The sequence below is a fragment of the Amia ocellicauda genome, chromosome 23 (assembly GCF_036373705.1).
Source record: "Amia ocellicauda isolate fAmiCal2 chromosome 23, fAmiCal2.hap1, whole genome shotgun sequence".
NCBI classification, from domain to species: domain Eukaryota; kingdom Metazoa; phylum Chordata; class Actinopteri; order Amiiformes; family Amiidae; genus Amia; species Amia ocellicauda.
Window position 1 is genome coordinate 15,258,053 of NC_089872.1, and position 21,871 is coordinate 15,279,923.

Genomic DNA, 21,871 nt, shown 5'->3' on the forward strand with positions numbered 1-21,871 from the left:
ATGACATGGGGACCATCCAGCATTACTGAGAGGTTACACTGACACTTTACTTGGAAAAACTGATAAAATGGCATGCTCCTGTTATCACACCTAGGGCCACATTTCTTTAACTGTAAGCTAGATACAAGCTTTTACATGTCTTATTCATGTTTCAGTTTGGGAATAAAAACGCCAGTGTTGTTGGAGAGATTCAGCTCGAGTCTTTCTCTAATCTAACCAGACAGCTTTCAAATCCTCTCCATTTCCAGGACTTAGAATAAAGGGAAACTGCTCTTCTTTTCATGAGGAAATGTCTTTCTTTGTTGCCTCCTTGGGCTTTTTAAATGTTTTTTTTTATCTTACGTTAATTCTAAATCTGGCAGACATTCAATCCCTTACATTGTTTATCTAACCTAGGCTGCTTAAAACTGCTCACATCATTCATTACTTTCAGCTTGAAAGTATTTAATTCCTTAAATCCAAACTATAGAGCAACGCAGTCATGTTTTGTAAATGGCTCTCTTTTGTGGATTCAATTATTAAAACTACAGCAAATAAACAACTAAACTGGGCAAAAACAGTTAGACATGTTCTATAATCCAATCCTACTATTCTATTAAAACCATCAAACAATAACAAAACACAAGTAGTGTAGTCGAAATCCAATACAAACTCATTGCTCATGCTGATTTCTTTTAAATTCTTTGTCCTTTCCTGTTGTGTCTCTGCACAAATGGAAGCTGTAGCGCTTAGTTACAATGTGTCCTAGAAGCTCAGATTATATACAGGAATTCAGACTAATGTGACTTTATTCAATACAAATTGAATAGAGTAAATATGCAGCCGTTATTGTCGTATCCGAATAGATCTATTGGTCAGAGGAGTCATCTCTTGCTAACACAAGGTCAAATTACAGTGGAAGCACTGTTTAATTTTTGTAAGCGGGAGTTATTAAGGATGCATTGGCAGCTCTATGAAATTAAGAGTTTGTGTAACAGAAATAATCAATACTGTTATACAAAAAAGAAAGAATAAATAGTACGACTGAAATACCTTACGTGTCTCACCTCCTGACATCCTTAAAAAAATTCATATTCCTGCTCGTAATTATACCATGAACAATAATGTAAAGAATATATTAATACTCTCTTTGCATGTAAATAGCAGATGAAGGTATGCTAAAGGAACTAATTAATTCAAAAATATTTAGAAGCTTTTATGTGAACATGGCAACTTGTTGGCTGCAGAATTTTGATCATCTCTCTGTTCTGAAAGCTTATGACTATCATGTTTAATAAAACAACTAATTGAAAACACTAGCTTTGTTCAAAACAATGGGCCCTCTAAAGAACCAAGTCTTCAGCCCAGGAAGCTGACAGTTTGGGTGTCGTTTACTACATTTTAAGGGAAAGAACATTTTAAATTAGAGGCATTTTCTTAAAATGCACAAATTCAGAAAAAATGTCATGAATTTTCTCTACCCTGTCGTCTTTACCAATCATGAAAGTTTGTATTCATTATTTAAAAATGGCATGTTTTTTGAAAGGAATTGAACCTATAGACTTTTTCTCTCTGATAGATGCTAAAGAGTTACATATTACCATCTAAGTGAAGCATCATTTTGATGTCTATTTAATTCTTATGGTATGTTCTTTCAACGACTACCCATTATGACTTTGCCGATTATTCATTTCAGACAAAGTAATTAACATAAGTAAATATAGTAGACCGATCAGGAGAACATGTCACCTGTAAATAGTCTACAAATGATCTTTCTTTTGGTGGAAAATACAGAGTGTATCATGATGGTTGACTAAATGTTAATTGGATTTAAACAGCTTCAAGCTATTTTCACTTATTCAGAAAACAGGTTTGAAAAGAAAAAAAAATCTGAGATGAACTGGTACTATTACTTTTGAAAAGCAAACAATGTAATTATTTTATCATATTTAGATAGCACTTTCCTTAGCAAATATGTTACAACACAAATACAGCCAACATCACTAGAAAGTATCCTGTTGATACAATATCAATATAAAACCCTCTATAACTTACATAATGGTGCTATCCCAAAGTGCACAATATGGATTCATAGTTCCCTGAAAGACAAAACAAAGCATCCTACATTAGAACGCACAACTGAAAGTTTTGTTTAGTTTTTACATACATTCCAGAGCAACACCAAAGTACAGTCAACTCAAATGATATCAAAGTGTTAGAATAATTCTGAGCGATGAACATAACCTTGGATCATGCCCCTCACCGATCAGGTTTTATCCAAGAGATTAACAATAGGCCAAGATCGTAAACGAGCTGTGTTTCTAATTATCGGTGCATGCTCCTCTGAGGTTTAGAGACTCTTGGTAGAAAGAAATAAACCTAGGCAGCTCCATATTAATTATTGAACCAATTACAACCCATTGTTTGCTGATTAATGTGGATTTAATGTTTTTGCCACTCACTGTTGGAAATGTCTGTTTTGTGGTGGAAGCTATTAAAAACTCCAAGGATGGGAGGAAAGAAAATAAATCAAAATCCTTCTGTTTCTCAAGGTATGTTGGCATATCCCTCGATGATTGTGTCCCAATTGTGCAACTGAGATGGTAGTGAGTTTTATAATTAATACATCATTTCTTAGCATGTACACTCAGTCACCTGTAACACTGTTTGGTTCTGATGCCAGTCAGAGTTTGATTTGCAGTAGCATTTGGTCCATAAACCAGCTTTGTTTTTTCATGTCAAGATGTATCTGCCTGTCCAAGTGTGTCAGTGACTGATGGAAATATCATGTTGGTGCGACTACTGCATCCATTTATATTAGTGTAGAAGTTGAAAGAGGACAGAGAAAATGAAAATGAAAAGTAAAAATAGAGGATGCTACTTGGGACTGCTGTCTAAAATACAACAATAATAATAATAATAATAATAATAATAATAATAATAATAATAATAATAATACTTGCAAATACTTACATTAGTCAGATGTGCTAACTCTATCTCCAGGTGAGATTCTGCAATTTTAGGCTCTGGTCTCACGGTGACTGCAATGATTTTGGAATTCACTACTGTGTAGTTTCTGTAAGAACACATGAACTAATTAGTTACATAGTATTTCATTGCTTTTAATATTGTTTGTAATGTAAAGCACTTGATGACACATTTGTTTTCCCTCTTGACAGAATCAATTTACTAATTTGATTGAGGATAAACAAGTCATTAATGCAAGTGTACTTCCTATTTCTAATGGCTAAAACAGATAACTTTCACTCATTTGCTCATTTGGAAGCACTGTTGGGTTCTGGGTATTAACCAGGGCTTCCTAACTGATACTTTCTGAACAGGCTAAAGCAGGACATGATTTCATGGGTCATACAAAGCAAATAAAAAAGTTTGAAAATTGCCAAAGCTTGAGAACTCTGGCCTTTTTCTGACGTATGAATCACTGTATTGTGCTGCCAGAGCCCACAAGCAATTCTTCAGAACATATCCGTCATTCATCACAAGGTTCAGCTCACCTCAACATAAAAAAAAACAGAGAACAACTTTCTATAAATAGAAAAGAATAGGGCTGCTATTCTGTTTGCAAGCTGTTAAACTTGTTAAGGAAGATTAATGTAATGAAATATATTCCAAGAGTGCCAGCTCCTTCATTAAAGAGGACTAGTCTAACTTTTTATTGTTCTGAGGTTTTCTCTATTGAATAATTATTTTAAGGTTTTGTATAAAATTCACATTTTTCTTTTCCATTTTAAAGACAGCGAGCTGAATTACTACATTCATTTTATAGGCATTTATTATTTTGCTTTTAAGTACAAATAGAAAGAACAATTGATTTTGTGAGATCAGCTGAACTCTTTACAGGAACCCAAGAGACAGTATATTGTGATCCATTGAAACACACAAATTAAGCTTTCAAACAGTGTGATATGTTATAAGAAAAAAATAACTCAATGACCAATTACCCTCCCATGAAAACAAAAGATGCTTCACTATACAGGTTTGTAAAAATGTATCTTAGCCTTTGTCTGTTACTTCAAGATAATCTATCTGATTCCAGAATGCATGTTTTACCTGAAAAACAAATATTAATTTCTTAAGTTAAACCTATTACATCAGTAATTTAAACCAATATCCTACAGCATTCTACTGAGATCAGTGAAATTAATCGAGTTTAGTAGGTTAAAGAACTACATTAGACCTGCTTTTAGGTCAGAGACTAGATTTTGCAGAGTATCCACAAACCACACCGGTGCTACCCTGATAAAAGAGATGCACAGTTCTCAGCGATGACTTTGAGAAATGTGTGAATCTGTATTCAATTAGATTGTGTATAGATTTTTTTTACTCTTTTTAACGTAACACTTAACTGTACCCCTGTGGCCATAATTTTGCTTATTGGAAACACATAACAGCATAAATCATCTAATTCAGCTTTATGCATTTAACATTATATATTCCTGTAGCTAAAACAATATGTCTAGGAGGTTTTGAGACCATTATTGTATTAAAACAATAAAAACAATAATGTGTTTCTCTCGTATGGAGAGAAGGGATAAAATATACATCACCAGGACTATCCATTAACATACAATTTGCTGCACAATATAAAATGGTTAAATATTGTCTGCTCAAGGGTGCATTTTACTTGATTGAAAGTGCAATACAGTCAAGCAAACATCTATATATAAACAATCGGATATGCAGTAGGATAACCTTCAGTAAGAGAGAGTCTGATTATATATAACTATTATAACTATTACTGCTACATACTGCGCTTGATGTCTGTTAAGTTTAATTAACTCTCTCAAATCTATTCCATGGGTTTCATATTTGAATTACAGTCTGTCCAGAACATAGAAGAGGTTGATGGATAATCATTTTATGAAATTGGACATAATATTTCAGTAATGTTTACAAGACTGATGGAAGTTCTTTCTGCTGGCTTCATTTCTGTTTGAGCATTTTCAAAGCATGGATGATCTTGACCATTGATGGGGGGCGGTGGCTTTAGTGAATGCCACACCATACAATTACCTGACGACACATTCCTAATGAAGTCTGACTGGATTGCAACATTTGAATGCTCTACTTGGTGTGCACCACACACCTTGTTTCCGTAAATGAACCACAACTCCATGTGTAACCCCCACACAACAGTCTAGACACTAGATGCTATCCTTTGTAGCAAGCATCGAGGATGGTACAGAGGTTCTGGGTGCAAACGTGATAATCCGAGCATGTGCTTTAGCATTTGCAGCACTGCCCTGACTTGTATTTAATCTAATGATGTGATAATTTTCTGGACTGCTGTCTCATCTTCCAGCAATTAATTCCAACAGCTGTTATTTAGGTGAGGTAGGTGTTTGCAGATGGCGCAGAAGGTAGCTTGGCTTTGACATGAACTGATGGTGCAAAATCCCAGAGCTCCTTTCCTTACAATAATTAGATTTCCTTAAATATTTTATAATCGTCGCCATTACCTTCTACTCAAAGACCAAAAATATCTGCTGGCTTAAACTATGCAAAGTGTAATGTTGTTAACAAAGCTCTGTCATTTCCTGAATGTCCTAATGGAAAATAAATGGATGTACTGACCATAAATAATCTCTTAAATAATCTTACTTGAAATGTTAATATAAAGAACATGTTGTGCTTCCATTAAAAATAAAAAATCCCAAAACACCTTGATGCTAAAAATGTCTTCAGAAAACGTATTTTAATAAAGGAAACATCACAGAACACCTCAGTCTAAGTGAACACCTTTCTCGCATGTTAGATCCACAGGGGGGGTACCGAGCCGGGAAGGCCAGTACTGAAATAAACAGAACTGACAGCTGAGACCTCTGTGGCCGTGAGGGACAGGCCAGGCAGTGGGCCTTGTCCTGAAACGTTTACCTTGAAAACCAGCAGGCAGATCCTTGGAGGACTATCTGCAGTCTTCAATTTCAGACACACACCTGTTACCCTGTCTTAGGGTCATGTCTGGATGTCTACTGCAAAGACATCCACTATAGTTATGGAGTAATACATTTATTTTATATATTGTACAAATGATCAGATAACGTTCCCTCAAGGGATTTCTGCCAATGTCTGTACATTGTCCTGTGATTTTTTCCTATGCTGGACCAAGATGGATAAAAGAGGATTGAAACATGTTTAACATCATGCAGCAAAAATAATCACACTTCTTATTAAAGAAAAGAACACATCTTGGCGTTGCTCTTCTACGTTATAACAGTGAATTACCTAGCATTTAGTCACACATCATGTACTTATATAACCACTAATTATCACATCTGATATGGATCTATTTTCAGCTTATGTGAAAACAAAGTGTAAGAGGCAGTAAAGTCTTACCTTGGAGATGGCAAAATAAGTCCTAGGTTTTTGTATAACACAGTGCCAAGGATAAACACGGTAGACCCATCCAGATCTGGAAGAAAAAGAGTAGTAACTCAAAATTATGTAGGTACTGAATTTCTAAACTTAATTAAAACATTTGTAAGTTGTTCCAGAAAATGGGTTTTATGTTTTACCTGCTGATTGAGGAGTGAAGATCCCTTTTGGGATAACAACCCTGTCTTCCGAGTTCCTGGCCCAGTCAACCATGCCTTTTCTGCCTTTCATTGGGAAGTTGATGTCTGTCAAAACGGATACTGCTGGAAGTTTCTGTATGCTAGCCACTGGTGAAACAAAACCACAAAAATGTTAGCAATTGTGTTGTACGACGGAAAAAATATATCTGTGGGTGTGTGTGTAAACCTCAAGCACTTTCTAAATCCTTCCTCTTGAAATGTAGGCCTACCGTTTGTTTCCAACAGTAATCTCACACAGATTACTTTTCATAACATTCATTCTGGAAACTGGAAGATTAGTACAGGCTTAAGAACTAATTACTGAGTGTTGAAATACTGCATTTTTACCTATTTGAATTGAAGGCTCCTATTGCTATTTAACCTGTAGATTAAGTTGTATTAGGAAATGTACAGTAGTATTGAATAGTATGAACAAAAGGTGAAGATTAGGGAAGGCGGTAAATGAGAAATACCGATTTTATGTAACTCTACATCCCTTTTTTAATGCTGGATTGATCTGATAGGTAGAATGATTGCTTATTTGAATTATATGGACTCACCGAAAGATTACCCTTCTTTGAAAACTTTAATAAAAACTTTCAAGAACACTGAATGAATAACCTTTTTTAGATTATTTAATTCCCAATATTATTCGGTCTATGAACATACAATAGAGTCATGTGTTTTCAATAGCTAAGGTAAATGCAGCCTGTATTGAATAACAGTCAACATCTGACATACAGAAAGAGAGCAGCAGGAGGTATGCAGTAAGATCAATAGGTGACAATTTTCATCATAACGGTTTGTACGAGGATTCCCCACATGATATGGATTGAGCAATGTGGAAAATCCCTGTCTGCTTTACTGTACGAACACTGTTTATTTGTGTTGTATATGTATCTTTTCAAAAGGAGACAAAGATGACACAAAATATACAAAGTACTGTACATTTATGAGATGTGTGTACAAAAATATGACGGACATAAATGAATAGTGATGAACAATTATGCCCTGTTTTATAACAAGCACATAGGTCCTTGCTTGGGACTTGAGACATTTTGTTTCCAAAACACAACCTTAAAAATACCTTCAGTTGCTTCAGTCAGTTTGACACATGCACACACACACATGGAAGCTGAATTACATTGTGAATATCTACACATTTTAAACCGAGTTTCCTGATGAGATTCTGATGAATAGATTATGCTCATTTTTCATGCCAGTTAATTTTTTTCAGAATCCGTTCATGTCTCAACATTTCCCCTTTTCAGCAAGTGCTGTAAAACAAGATTGAAACACACATATCTGTGAGCTCATTACCATGTTAACAGTAGCTACATGTTCACACAGTGGCCTGCTGTACAACGTGCCACAGGTGTTCCCAGATGGTTTTGGAGTAAAACCTGTAGCAAGAAAGAATATAGCACTATCCTAGCATACTGAAATCTTCCACTTGACTGATTCTACACGCTTTTCTTCTCTGCGGCACCTTTCTTTACAGCTCGCCAAAACAAGGTCAGTCGCAGCATCAAGCTTTTGGTCTCTCACCCAATTATTTTACTGCCATTTTAAGTGCGGTATGATGGCGTATCAAATATACCCGCTTAGATTTTTTGTCATGCGATATTTTAAATGGTGAAAAAGATAAAACAAAGAGGCTGCTGATTTACATAAGACTCGTATTTGTAGGCTGGCACATGTAAAAGGAATCCAGCTATGAACCGTCGCTCTTTGGAAATCTAGAGTGAAATCATTACCATATTTTATCCATGTGGTTCGCTCTGGGCTCTCTCAACCACTGACACGTTCTCTCTCAAGCACTAGAAACACTAGGAGACTCGAACTATGTCATGTTAACAAACGGAGGCATGTTGTGGAGGCAGATTCAGAAACACAATGTCATCAGCCGTGACTATCTGTGGGATTACACTTCAGAGCGTTACACCTTCTTGTGATTAAATATAATAAATGTTTGGAAATCTGCCTTTTTTCAGTTAACAGTATGTATTATTATTTATTCCGTAGCCTGTTAATGCTTAGGGAGAAATTTGCTTTCTGAAAAATCTGTAGAAGTCAGACACAGGCAAAAGCAGGGCTGTAGACCGCAGTAGTTAGGCCGGATTGTTTCAGATAGGAAATGATGGACTTTAGTACTCCCTTCAATGACCACTAAACAGCACAGGTCACCGTGCTGACAGTTAGAAATGCCCTTCATTTAATGGGATTCCTCAGCCTAGCAGCTGCCGACAAGCCTCCCATCACTGCAAGGAATGCATGAGCAGTCTGCAGACCAGACCGTACTATAAAACATAAGAAATGCGAGGGAGTAAATGGTCAAACATGCACATTTTAATTTCACACGTTTAATTTGTGCGATTCCTCAATTTGTTCGAGCCTACATATTTTAGACGCCAAAGGAACCAGGCTGATTCATACATCTCGAAAAGTACAGACTTCAATTAATCATATTGAACAGTAAATGCAAGAAAAAAGAAAAGGACTCTGCAAGAGCCTCAGCTACATTCTCCAGAACAGGTCTTTTCATTTTCCTGTGCTGCTTACAACATTGGAAAAGCTCTCAAGGCAATTTAAGAGACAATATCATCTCTTGTGTTCCCAATTTAAGACCATATCCTTCATGTTGGAACCCACCACTATCTGCTGTAGAGGACCAGTCAACTGCCGTCCTCAAATCCAGAGGAACCACAGGGTGCTATTACTAAGGAGAGGGAGGCTCAAAGCTCCAGATGTTCCCCAATACTTGGCTGCAAAAGCATTAGTCACAGGCATATTGTGTAAACCTGCAGGAGGGTGTTCGTGAAAAATACATGTCTTTTGGACAATGGAGTAGGTAAATGGGCTTTATTTATATTTAGTAAAAGTGAGCTAAAATATATAAAGGGATGATTATTAGGAAAATAGGTGAAAAAAAAAAACATCAACCCAAGAAGAGTGTGTTAATACTGCCGGGGCGTTTTTTTTATACTCATCCCACTCTCTCTATTCACTTGTAAAAGGGAAACCTGCATCCATAATTGGAGTACTTGAATGCAGTAGCAGTACGCAGTATAATTTTAGTTTTTCTTTAAATACCTGGGCATGGAGGTAACTTAATTTCCAATGAGCACGAGCAGAGATCTAATCATGGAAGCTTTTGAAAGAAGTCGTCAAGTGCTTCAGGAGCACAATGTCGTAGGAATGACAATGGGTAGGAAATTGGTTGCAGATCACTATGTTGCAAGAAATACCCAGCGATAATGAAAATAAGCTTGGGAGATCGGTGGAGCTGTAAAGAAGTAAAGGACCCAATCACAGTGATCAATAAAGAAGATAAGAAATAAAACAAAGATGAAACCTTTAGCTCCTCCGCTCTCTGATAAAGAAACTCTAACAAAAAGAAATCGTCAAATCGCTCAAAAGAAGAAGAAGAGGGGAAAAAAGCTCAATTTAGCCCCAGGAGTGGAATCCTTACAGACATATATGAGTCATTTTTCATAAATCACAGTGCTGCTGACCTTTAAAAAAAAATCAAACACAATACTTTTATTTTTTCAGAAGGATTCTTCTTTCAAACCAAAACACCGGAAATAAGGCTTTTGTGGTAGTGCAGATAAAAGCGCAGGGTGGAGGGTGCGCCCGTCCTCTTTCATCTCCAATAACGATCTTTCAATGCAAAGTAGTGGCGGCCTGATGAGCCATAATTAATCAATCTTTGTGGAGATGCTAATTGCAGACTCCTTTCATGAAATCTGAAGAAAAGCTGTTTGAAACCCTTTCTCGAATGGGGATGACATACAGGAGACATCCGTGCCAGCGCCTTTCAGACACCGTCTCGTTGGGTTCTCTCCTCAAGACCCAGGACTGCTCTCTAAAGGGTTAAAGCACACTTTGTATTTTGTTTCCCGTTGGTGTCTCTGCTATGCCTATACATGCTGTGATTCATAAGTTGCAAACTGGTGAAGCTGCAACACATTTTGAGCTTTTCAAAGCCTGCCCCTTGTTATTTCACATATTTGGTTAAATGAATAAAAAAAGAATAATGCATAATTTCAGACCATCACCACCTACACACATGCACAGCACAGCACAACACAGCACACACACACACACACACACACACACACACACATGCCAACCAGGATAACTTATTATTAAGAGTTTTTTTTCAAATATAAATGATGTATTCCAACAAACCCATTGTCCGCAGTCTGTCAAGAAATAAACTGTGTTCCATTCCACAGTAAAACATAGTCAACCCCCTCATTATCAAGCACTCTACTCGTGTACCATTTCTAATGGGGCTTATAATGCAACTGCTAGGCTCACTATGTGCCATTAAAATTCCTTACATTACAATGTGAACAAAATAGCCTTTTAAGACAACAATGTTGAGAATGTGAGTGAGTAAGTGCCTCCAGGTAAACAGTGATGTAACGAACCCCCCCGACTCCTGATTAACTCTTTCTCGGAGTTGGAAACCACACACTGCTATCATCGTTATTATAATTATGTTAGATATCTAAACCTAACCTGTTTCTATCAACGTTTCTCTAAACCTTGTCTCATTAAGTGCAAATACATGGGTAAATGAAGTGATATATAGGCCTTGTTTTCACCCCCCAATCTTAACTAGCTTAAAAAGGTGTCAAAGAAGCTTTTCTGTGATATAATTCTGTGATTTCTGTGCCCAGCTATTTTAAATTCTGCAATGGACAAAGCTGTACAAAGAGAATGGATTCTGTTCTAAAATAGACTCCCTGTAAATGTATCCGGTGAGTAATACTTCGGTTTATGAACGACTTTGATAAACACATAGCTGATATGCTATTAAACAAATTCTGGCTGGAAGCTTATACTAACAAATTTAAGCTGTCATGAGAGAAAGAGAGAGAGGGGAAAAAAAGGAAACGGTTGTCACCTTTAAATAGTTGTATGAGTAAGAACTGCTCTTGACAATTAGCCGAAGCTTCCAGGAATAGCTTGCGTTTTACTGGTTATTTATTTGTCTCCCTCCCTCTTGCCTCCTTTGCTTGCAACCATATACTTTTGTGCTGTATATCCATCTTAGATTAGCTGTTCTGCTCCAGTTATTATTAGAATAGTTATTAGCATTATTGTTTCAGCAGAAGGTTAATGCAGTGAGAGGGAGGTGGCTGCCGGTTGTCAGTGTAGTTTTACTGAAAGTACCCCACTGAGGACAGTATAGTAGTGACAGCAGGATATTTATTGCTCTGTCTGGAATGTGCCATAATTCAGTGCAGAAATTATGCAGCAATATCTTAGTCAACCAGATGCTTGCCACTTGCCCAATACAAGAAAATCATATTTTTTCTATTTCTCTCCTTAAATCAAGAGAACTATAAATTAAAATGAAGGACTCTATAAATCCATACATAATTAAAACAGAACCATTTTCAAGGATATGGGCTTGAGATATCCCCAACATTGAAATCAGTTGTTTTTGTTTGGGGTGTCCGTTTTTAATTTCAGAATTGTGTACAGAGAAAACAATGGGTCAATGAACAATGCATTGTTTCTTTTAAATGTGTTAATATTATAAACACTTACCTTCAAAACATTTTAGAAACAAATAATTCTCACCCCCTACTAACCGTAACAGAGTTTTCTGCTGTTTCAAATGCCAATTTATTTCTCTGTTTATTGTTTCATAATTAGAGGAATGTACTGTGGCTGAAATATTAGGATTTCTGTGTTTGTAAATTAAAATATCTTGTTTTAGAGTAATTCACATGATCCCTGTGAGTCCCTATAAGATGGCTCTGCTCTGTTTAGTTTCCCGCCTCAGTTTAAAACATGTTAGGGCTCTTGCAGGTTTATACTAGGGCTCAGACCAAATCTAAAATTTGACATACCTGCCCAAATGCAAATTACAATACTTGTTTTGTTTGTCAGAGCTTTTTCATATTCGTATCCTTAATCTGATTTGTTTTTTTCTTGTGTGGTAGCACTAGGAGGGTTCTCTTGGGAGACGTGCAACATTTCTATAAATCCACAGTCTGCATGTGGCCTCCACATTTACAGAACACAGCACAATGTCATTTTCTCCCTGAAATTTTAATGAAATGTTTTGAATAAGTACAAAATAATGAAGACAAACTGCAGTAACCCACTTATGGTGGGTAAGTGATTTCACTCATCCATCAAGCAGAGGTAGGAATGTAAAAAGCCTCCAGCTGGAGTAATGCTGGAATAAAATATATTGATGCTCTATCCTACTCAGACCGTTTCATATTAAAATTGGTTTTGTCTGAAACAATTTTCACTTTATTTTGCATTGTAAAATGGTCTTAAAAGCATTTTGAAATCTTGCACCTATTAAATTAAGATATGTGATAATTTAATTTACTTTTGTAATGTAACATAATGGCAGCATACTCACCATCACTTTTTTGTACAACATGGTGATGTAAAAAAAAAAAAATCAGATGAAGGTAGTGTAATCTTTTATGCACCTACTGTATATTGAAATCTTCAAAATAATTACATTTTATTCTGATAGCTGCTTAAGCATTTTAGGTTTGCTTTTTCAGGCCTAACCAGATTTCCCTCTAATAAAACTGGTGTCAAGTATTCAGGCATGGCCTTAATATATAGACATACATCATATTCAAAAACCTACACTGCTGCACTGTAATGTTATTCACCAATTAGAGTTCACATTTCCAGAATTTGATTTATGCTTTTAAAATGTAATGCACATAGCTTTGTCAACATCACAAATCAAAATGAGGAAATCATTCACAATTGTCAATGTAGGACATGCTGAATGTCTCCTTTTCCTGTTGTTGTACTGGTGTTGCTTTCACAGGACTGTGTGTGTTTTTCAGAGCTGCTTACATTAATTAAATACATTATATAAACTGAGTGCCTAGTTTCAAGTGCTCTTGGTTGGGATGTGAGCATGATGTCTGAGATGGAACAGATTTAAATAAGAAAAAGCTCTGCACAAAATTAGATGATGCTTTTTTTTATTAATTAGAAGTGTTTGATAAAAATGCTGTGCTGATTAGAGTTCTTTGAAAAAGAGTGCAAAGGAGATCAGAGTGACACAGACTATTCTCTGTATAACACTGAGGTTAATGCTTTGTGCCTTTCTTGTTTTCAAGGTATAATAAAAAAAAATCATTATGATGATTTCCATTTTTGTCGATTGCAGCAAATCTTTCATGTGCATTAAAGATAAGCCATTTTAGATTGGGGGGGGGGGAAGAATACCATGTCCCATGCAATCAATAGTAACCATTTTACCTTTATTAAACTATGAAATGAGCTACCTCTTACCTAAGAATATTCAGGCAGGACATTGTTAAAAACCCAAACTGCTGAAACTGCAAAATAGAGAAAGTGCTCTCAAATCTCATGCATGCTTTGTAAACCCAAGGGCATCTTCTCAACAGATGCATCCTGTGTGGGGTTCTGTTTGCCAAAATGCTTTGAGTTGAAAGAAGAGAACAGAAATGGAAGCTGATGTCAGTCTGATGAGCACTAAAAAACTAAAATGTTCTGCAGATGTGATAGGGAAACATTTCCCTATCAAAGGAAAGCTTTTAGTTATATATAGATAGATATTCCTATTTATTTTGTATGATATATTACTTCAAAGGTAAAATAAAGTATTATAAAACCATTTAAAAATATAATCAATGATTTTATTGTTATATAAAGTCTTTTTAAGTCAAAGGGGTGTGTAACCTCAGAATTCTTAGACAGCTGTTTATTTTGTTATTCTTAGATTAAAGTGTTTCTGTACAAAGTTAGCACATTCTTAGACAGATGTTGATTTAATTAATGTTATTGACTTCGTGCCCATTTCTTCCCTGATGCCATGCAGATTGATTCTCAGTTACTGTCAGGAAATTGAAATCAGCTATCAGTGCACAGCTTAATGATTATATGACAGAAAACGTGATTTACTGTTCAGGAAATGCATCAGCAAAACAGCACATTTTACATACCCAAGTTTCCAGTCATCAAATAGGAGTTGTGGAAGTCCTTCATTCCCAGGCCCACTATGTGGATGAAGTCTTCAATCACCTGCATTAGTTCGACAGAACCAGGGTAGATCTGCAAAAAACAAATCATTACAAGATGCTTCAGGAGCAGAACGATTTGGCCAGGCATTAAGAGTGGTGACCATTCCTCACAGTTTAACAACAGTTGGTACTTGGATAACTTCACACAGAACAATGGCACCAGTAGCAAAATGTGTTTACTGCCATTACTGAGCAAGTGAGTTTTGTTTGCTGTGTTGGTTTAAACAAGTACATCACCTTCAAACACAACTAATCCAAAAATAATATTTAAGTGATTCTGAGATTTTATGGAAGGTAATAAAATACTAATGGATGCTAACTATTACATACTTTACATAAACAGTTTTTAAGGGCTTGTAAAATTGGAAAGGAAATCGAGCATAAAAATTTCAGTGCACAGATTTTAGTAATCACAGCTTTCCGAGTTCCAAAATGTAATCATCTTAATAAAAAAACAAAAAACACTGTGTATGATTAATAGCAAATAAAGATTTAGCACATTACAGCACTGACTGGATTATAGACATGTTATTGGGTAACAAGTGTTGTTTCCTCTCTGATCTGTGATGTATCTGCTGTATTTTTGTTACACAAAGATAAAGAAAATCTAGCACCTGTAATACACCATATAAATAATGAATCGAATCTATACCGCAAGCAGATGGAAAGCTTAGAGCACAGCTCAATTTGAAATTTAAATCTTAGTCTTCAACTTCCAATGAACTAATAATTACCTACTCTTTCTAATGAGATACTGCTTGTAAATTAGCATCACAACTTAGTCCTGATGCTAGCTTTTATATCAGTTGTGAATGCTTCTGCTAGCGTATGGTATTTACTGGAGTGTCTCGATCAGATATTCAGCACCACGGACAGCTCTGTAAGTTAAGAAATGCAGTCTTTTACCTCGAGCCATTGCAGTATTTTTTCCTGGTGCTTTGTAGTCAATATGTACAAGACCCTTTCATCTGATATAAATCTCAAAGTGATTAGTCAAAACTTAAGTTCAAGCAAGCAGAGGAAGACCCTGCTCTCCGCAGGCTTAGGACCTATTTGTGTTAGTTTTCTATGGGGAAGGAGCTGCCTCTGGGACAGCCCTCAGAGGTCCTGTGCTCACATGACACTTTCTTGAAGAAGCAATGAGTGACACCACCATCTGCACCTTATCTGCAGTGCATATAATTGAGTGTGAGTCTCCGTATAGTTCTCCATCGTTTCACGGCTGGATTTTAAACAAAAATCATTACCACACAAAATCTCGAGTAAGAGAACAACACACGACCTGTTCTCTGGGTAAATGGCTGACAGATCACAGGGTTCTGTGCAGGCAAACATGTATTCCCAATAAAGAAAACAGCAGTTAAATACATCAAAGACGATGCAGAATAGAGAAGTCTTTCTTCTCCTTGTTTACCCTGCTGTGGAGAGTCAGTCATGCATCATAACCGCAATGCCACACACAGAACACAATCAGGTGATCTCAAACAAACAAAACAAACTTAGGACAATTAAAGTTAATTGTATTGTTATTACTGTTGTTATTACATATTATAGTGCATGAATTATAATACTCGTAAAGTGAATAACAGTGTTGGAGTCTGTGAAACAGGTTTTGATTACCATGACATTCTTATTTGAATCCTACTTGTTATATACAATTATATGTGGATATGCTGTACATTGTATATATGCTACCAATAAAGGATATTATCTGTTAAAGCTGAGATTGGAGCAAGGCTTATGGGAATTTCCTCTGTAGAGTAGGAGCTGCCCTACATCTCAAGCAGGGCCAGGAGCGGGTGAGATTGACTCTAGGGGCAGCCTACAGACTGTTCACACGTGGTAGAGCCGCCCCAGAGGTTACTAGCACTCAGAATAAACATCTGTGAACACGGCCTCTAGGAACAATGCACTATTATATTTTAAAGCTATACTTGGCACACTATTTTATGAACTTTTTTACACACTAAGCCAAGGAATCTGAATGGCATTTAAACCGCTCTAAATGACTTATAAGTGCCCATACATTACCAAAGCAATACAGAAAGAGATGTGTAATGTTACCATATAGTCTGGAGTAATTTTGATGACTACAAACACTAAACATCCTGTGCTTTAGGGTAAAGCAATTATGAGCAGATAAGGACAGGTTTAACATGCTTGAGAGCCAACCCTGTTGAAGACATCAGACTCTAAATCCCAAACTTTGCTATTATGGTAACTATTCAGTCTATACTACGCTCCTTCATAATATCAATAAAATACGAGTGATGGTCATGCTCAGATCAGCTCTGTTCTTCATTTTAAACTATGCTATATGGTAAAGCTGAGGTTCAAGCAAGGCTTCTGGGAATTGCCTCTGTAGAGTTAGAGCTACACTGTAGGGGGTGAATGGTATGGAAAGAGCAGACTTGTAGTACTCAAGTCCGGGACTCAACCTGCAGATTTGGCGACTCGGACTCAAGCCACAAGGTCAAAGACTCGGACTTGGACTTGAACCATTCTTGATGAGTCATTATCATTACTACTTATATTAGCATAATCTATTATTCCTTCCCAAAGTACAATGCTAAATAAATATCAAACACTGCCACGATCGGAATGTTGTTGTGGTCAAACACGCTGTGCTTCTAACCTGTATACAAGCAGCAGCAGTACAACCGGCCCGGCCTCCGACTGAAACTGAACTGCAGTTCAACAGGCAGAGACACGGATTGGTGACAAAACACGAGAAGTGAATTCGGACACGTGTGCTTTTTTACATAACGATTTGTATTTATATACCAAAGCAGGGGAAAAAACTAAAACAAAACTCTGACATAGATATTACTAGTTGTTCTATTGTGATAGCCATTTCACTTGAGTGTATACACTCACCTAAAGGATTATTAGGAACACCATACTAATACTGTGTTTGACCCCCTTTCGCCTTCAGAACTGCCTTAATTCTACGTGGCATTGATTCAACAAGGTGCTGAAAGCATTCTTTAGAAATGTTGGCCCATATTGATAGGATAGCATCTTGCAGTTGATGGAGATTTGTGGGATGCACATCCAGGGCACGAAGCTCCCGTTCCACCACATCCCAAAGATGCTCTATTGGGTTGAGATCTGGTGACTGTGGGGGCCAGTTTAGTACAGTGAACTCATTGTCATGTTCAAGAAACCAATTTGAAATGATTCGACCTTTGTGACATGGTGCATTATCCTGCTGGAAGTAGCCATCAGAGGATGGGTACATGGTGGTCATAAAGGGATGGACATGGTCAGAAACAATGCTCAGGTAGGCTGTGGCATTTAAACGATGCCCAATTGGCACTAAGGGGCCTAAAGTGTGCCAAGAAAACATCCCCCACACCATTACACCACCACCACCAGCCTGCACAGTGGTAACAAGGCATGATGGATCCATGTTCTCATTCTGTTTACGCCAAATTCTGACTCTTCCATCTGAATGTCTCAACAGAAATCGAGACTCATCAGACCAGGCAACATTTTTCCAGTCTTCAACTGTCCAATTTTGGTGAGCTTGTGCAAATTGTAGCCTCTTTTTCCTATTTGTAGTGGAGATGAGTGGTACCCGGTGGGGTCTTCTGCTGTTGTAGCCCATCCGCCTCAAGGTTGTACGTGTTGTGGCTTCACAAATGCTTTGCTGCATACCTCGGTTGTAACGAGTGGTTATTTCAGTCAAAGTTGCTCTTCTATCAGCTTGAATCAGTCGGCCCATTCTCCTCTGACCTCTAGCATCAACAAGGCATTTTGGCCCACAGGATTGCCGCATACTGGATGTTTTTCCCTTTTCACACCATTCTTTGTAAACCCTAGAAATGGTTGTGCGTGAAAATCCCAGTAACTGAGCAGATTGTGAAATACTCAGACCGGCCCGTCTGGCACCAACAACCATGCCACGCTCAAAATTGCTTAAATCACCTTTCTTTCCCATTCAGACATTCAGTTTGGAGTTCAGGAGATTGTCTTGACCAGGACCACACCCCTAAATGCATTGAAGCAACTGCCATGTGATTGGTTGGTTAGATAATTGCATTAATGAGAAATTGAACAGGTGTTCCTAATAATCCTTTAGGTGAGTGTAAACTGGAGCATGGGGTTTTTATAATCTTTAACATTGAATATGATACGTTTAATAAATCTAGACTGAGATAAAAAATCTAGTGTGCACAAAACATAACGACTGTCATACAACAATTGAACTGATTGCCCAGCTAACACACAACGTTGCCAGAACGTTTTATAACATTGTGGCAATGTAAATTATGTTGCTACAACATTGTGGCAACATTGTGTGGGTTAGCAGGGTGGTACTTTAGAAAGCCCCCCTAAGTAATTGAGCGGCGCTTACGTTATTTTCTTAATATTAATGTTTTAGGTCGTGTTCATGGTGTGCAGATTTGGACAGTTCTGAAGACTTCCACCGATCCCATTGGTTGAGCTACGCAGATCTGCGCAGCATTCGGGAAATCTGCGCTGCAGAAACGCGATCTTAGTGTTATGATGTCTGATTTATGCTGCTGTGCTGCACTCTGGGACCAGGGGGAAGTAGACAGAACAGTAAGTCTGTCCTGTTGTGATTAATTGTAGTCAGCAATGGACGTGTCTGTTGGACACGCGGGAAAGAAACATTTTGATTACCCTTAACTCCTGTATCTGGCCACAATCATTCATATTTAACACTCCGACTTAATAGTGAGCAAAAAAATCTCTAAAATCTCAATAAATAAATTAATGAATTATGCATTTGATTTGTAGAGTACATTCATGCATTTTACAGTAGTTTGATACCACAACATAAGTTTTCTTCTTTAAAAAAAAAAAATACCACTAGTTTATCTACTATCAGTTATTTTTACAAAATGTAAAAGCAGTAGATATTATTAAGTTACTAAATATAAGCTGAAAAAACGAAGGTACACAGTACACAGTGCAAGTGCAAACAAAAATCTAAACATGGAAGGGTACTGATGCACCAAAATGAACAAACTTCTATTTATTGTATTGTAACGGCAAGGCAATGAGGAATCTGTGAAACTTACAGTGATATCAATGGCCGCTGCTCTTCCACTGATTATAGATTATAACTTTACAAATGCAGCATTGTTAATATCAAGTGCTGAATGCAATTTTTGATTGAGAAAGATTGAAGAAAAACTGTGAACAACCACCATCTTTCACATGTACCCCCAGACCTGCAAGTAGCCTCTGATCACAACTAATATTTTTTAAGTGTACCAAGAGGGCCAACAGGGGTTAACTGAAGACTGCATGCACTGTTTTTATTTATTATTTTCCTGAGGTCCAAGGCTTACAGGGTTCTCAAGCACTAAAATACAATGTGATGTATAATATTATATAATTGTATGACAATATACAACATGCAACAATTTTGTGTTTGTATAGATAATGTACTTTTGATAACTTTGAAACTGAAAATCGACAGTGGAAATGGTTTCTTGCATTTATTCTATTTAATGTTGATAATGTTAAGAAACATGAATAAACAAACAGAAATGGGAAAACAGACCAACTAAGCTTTAATCTTTGTAATCTGGGCTGTTGTTCCTAAGTTAAATTCTCAAAAATCAAGGACTATGGTGACTCGGACTCAAATTATGATGACTCAACTACAAGTCTGGGAAAGAGATACCCTTTTCGAAGTTTAGAAACCTCACCTAAAGCTCTGCCCAAGCTGTGAAAAGAAACCCATAATTTCCTGTCTCCATTTTGAAAAGACAGATGGGTTCAATAATGACATACCTATATAAGATTTACAATTAGGAAACGTTCAATTATTAACTTTCACAGGTCATGGTTAAAAGGCGAAATAATTAATGTTCTTAAATTCCAATTCCAATTTGTAGATCTCTTAGGACACAAAGAAAATATGCTGTTACAAAGAATAATCTCAGCAAATCTCCTATTAGCCCCTGACTCTGCTCCTGTTTTGTATAATAAAGGCTTCAGATAGACAGCAGACAGCATGCTCTTTCTGAAAGGGAAGCACATCACATTCCCCTTCAGGCACCGAGACAGAATTGAAACAACTCTTATTGAATAACTTGCTATGGCAACAGAATTCTTTTATATTGGTCATAGAATAGCCCTTTATTTGGTAAATGTACCAAAAGGAAATGGTCACAGTACCCTCAATAGAATAGCATATTAGCTCCTATGTGATATCGCAGCAATATAAATTTATTCAGCAGATACTGGCAGACAGACACTGATATATGTAGGGTACTGCAGTGTATTATAATATGATAAAAATGGGAAATCGGAACACTTCTGCTGAAATCTATTGCATTGCAGTGCACATTTGCCTATGAATTGTGTAATTCGATAGCCCTGAGTCTAAAGAGAAATTGAGGGCTAATGATTGTTTAACTTTTTGCCAAGCTTAATTGAAGAGAGATGCTGCTGACAGTCCCTTTCTCTTTGCTCTCTTGGCTGTTGTGGGATTTTGAATTGTATCTCTTCAGCTTGCAGAGCACAGCAAAGGCTTGTGAACTGTGAATAATAGGAACTGCCTTTGACAAGGTACTCAAACCCTTCGCAATTACTTATACAGCTGCTTGAGAATACAAGAATGGGCTTTTTTATATATACTGTCTGCCTTGGCTTGGACAGGTATCTCTGGGTACTTAGGAGGAATGCCAACTCAAGAAATGCTAAATATTTAGAAAATGGCTTCCATTTATGAACATTGTACGCATTGTTTTGAAAGGCAAAAGTGCACAAATTACAGCCGACATCTGTGAAATGGCCTTTTATTAATTCCTGATTTTAGGATTATTTCTGATAGTATCTGGGCTAAAGATGAATCTTTAGTGTACTAATGTGACTGGTGCATAGCTGTGACAGTGCTGCTGCCCCCATGTGGATCCCAGAAGTGTTGCAGCTATTCAAATTCTCCACACTGAGATAGTTATCCATTGAGCATCCTGGACTGGCCCACTTTTTAATCCTGGGTTAACTGCAAAGCTGTGCCTGTGACATCCACAATCTCTCGGTGAAGGATCAACCTAAAGCAATTTTTAGCTATCCTTGGTCAGGTACAGGTGAAGGTTCAAGCATGTCATTCACTTCAGTTTGAGAAAGACGTCCTATTTCTGTTTTCATGCTGAGTGTCTGGATACAAATATTACTAAAAAGCTTTATGTACTCGAACAATATCAGCAATTAAATAAAACGAGACAGTATTACTAATTAACACACAGATAGTCATGAATACATTAAAGAGTGATTCAA

General features: G+C 36.9%; 1 protein-coding gene across 4 annotated transcripts in view; it reads right to left on the reverse strand.

Moving 5' to 3' along the window:
* adgrb3 (adhesion G protein-coupled receptor B3) overlaps positions 1 to 21,871 on the reverse strand; it is a 140,051-nt gene that overhangs the window by 46,181 nt on the left and 71,999 nt on the right. For all 4 annotated transcript variants that reach the window (XM_066696770.1, XM_066696769.1, XM_066696768.1 and 1 more), the window contains exons 12-16: positions 14,531 to 14,639; positions 6,516 to 6,662; positions 6,337 to 6,412; positions 2,953 to 3,055; positions 2,035 to 2,078 (exon numbers count right to left, since the gene is read on the reverse strand). In XM_066696770.1, the coding sequence (XP_066552867.1) occupies positions 2,035 to 2,078; positions 2,953 to 3,055; positions 6,337 to 6,412; positions 6,516 to 6,662; positions 14,531 to 14,639 (479 nt within the window). The remainder of the gene's footprint in view (positions 1 to 2,034; positions 2,079 to 2,952; positions 3,056 to 6,336; positions 6,413 to 6,515; positions 6,663 to 14,530; positions 14,640 to 21,871) is intronic.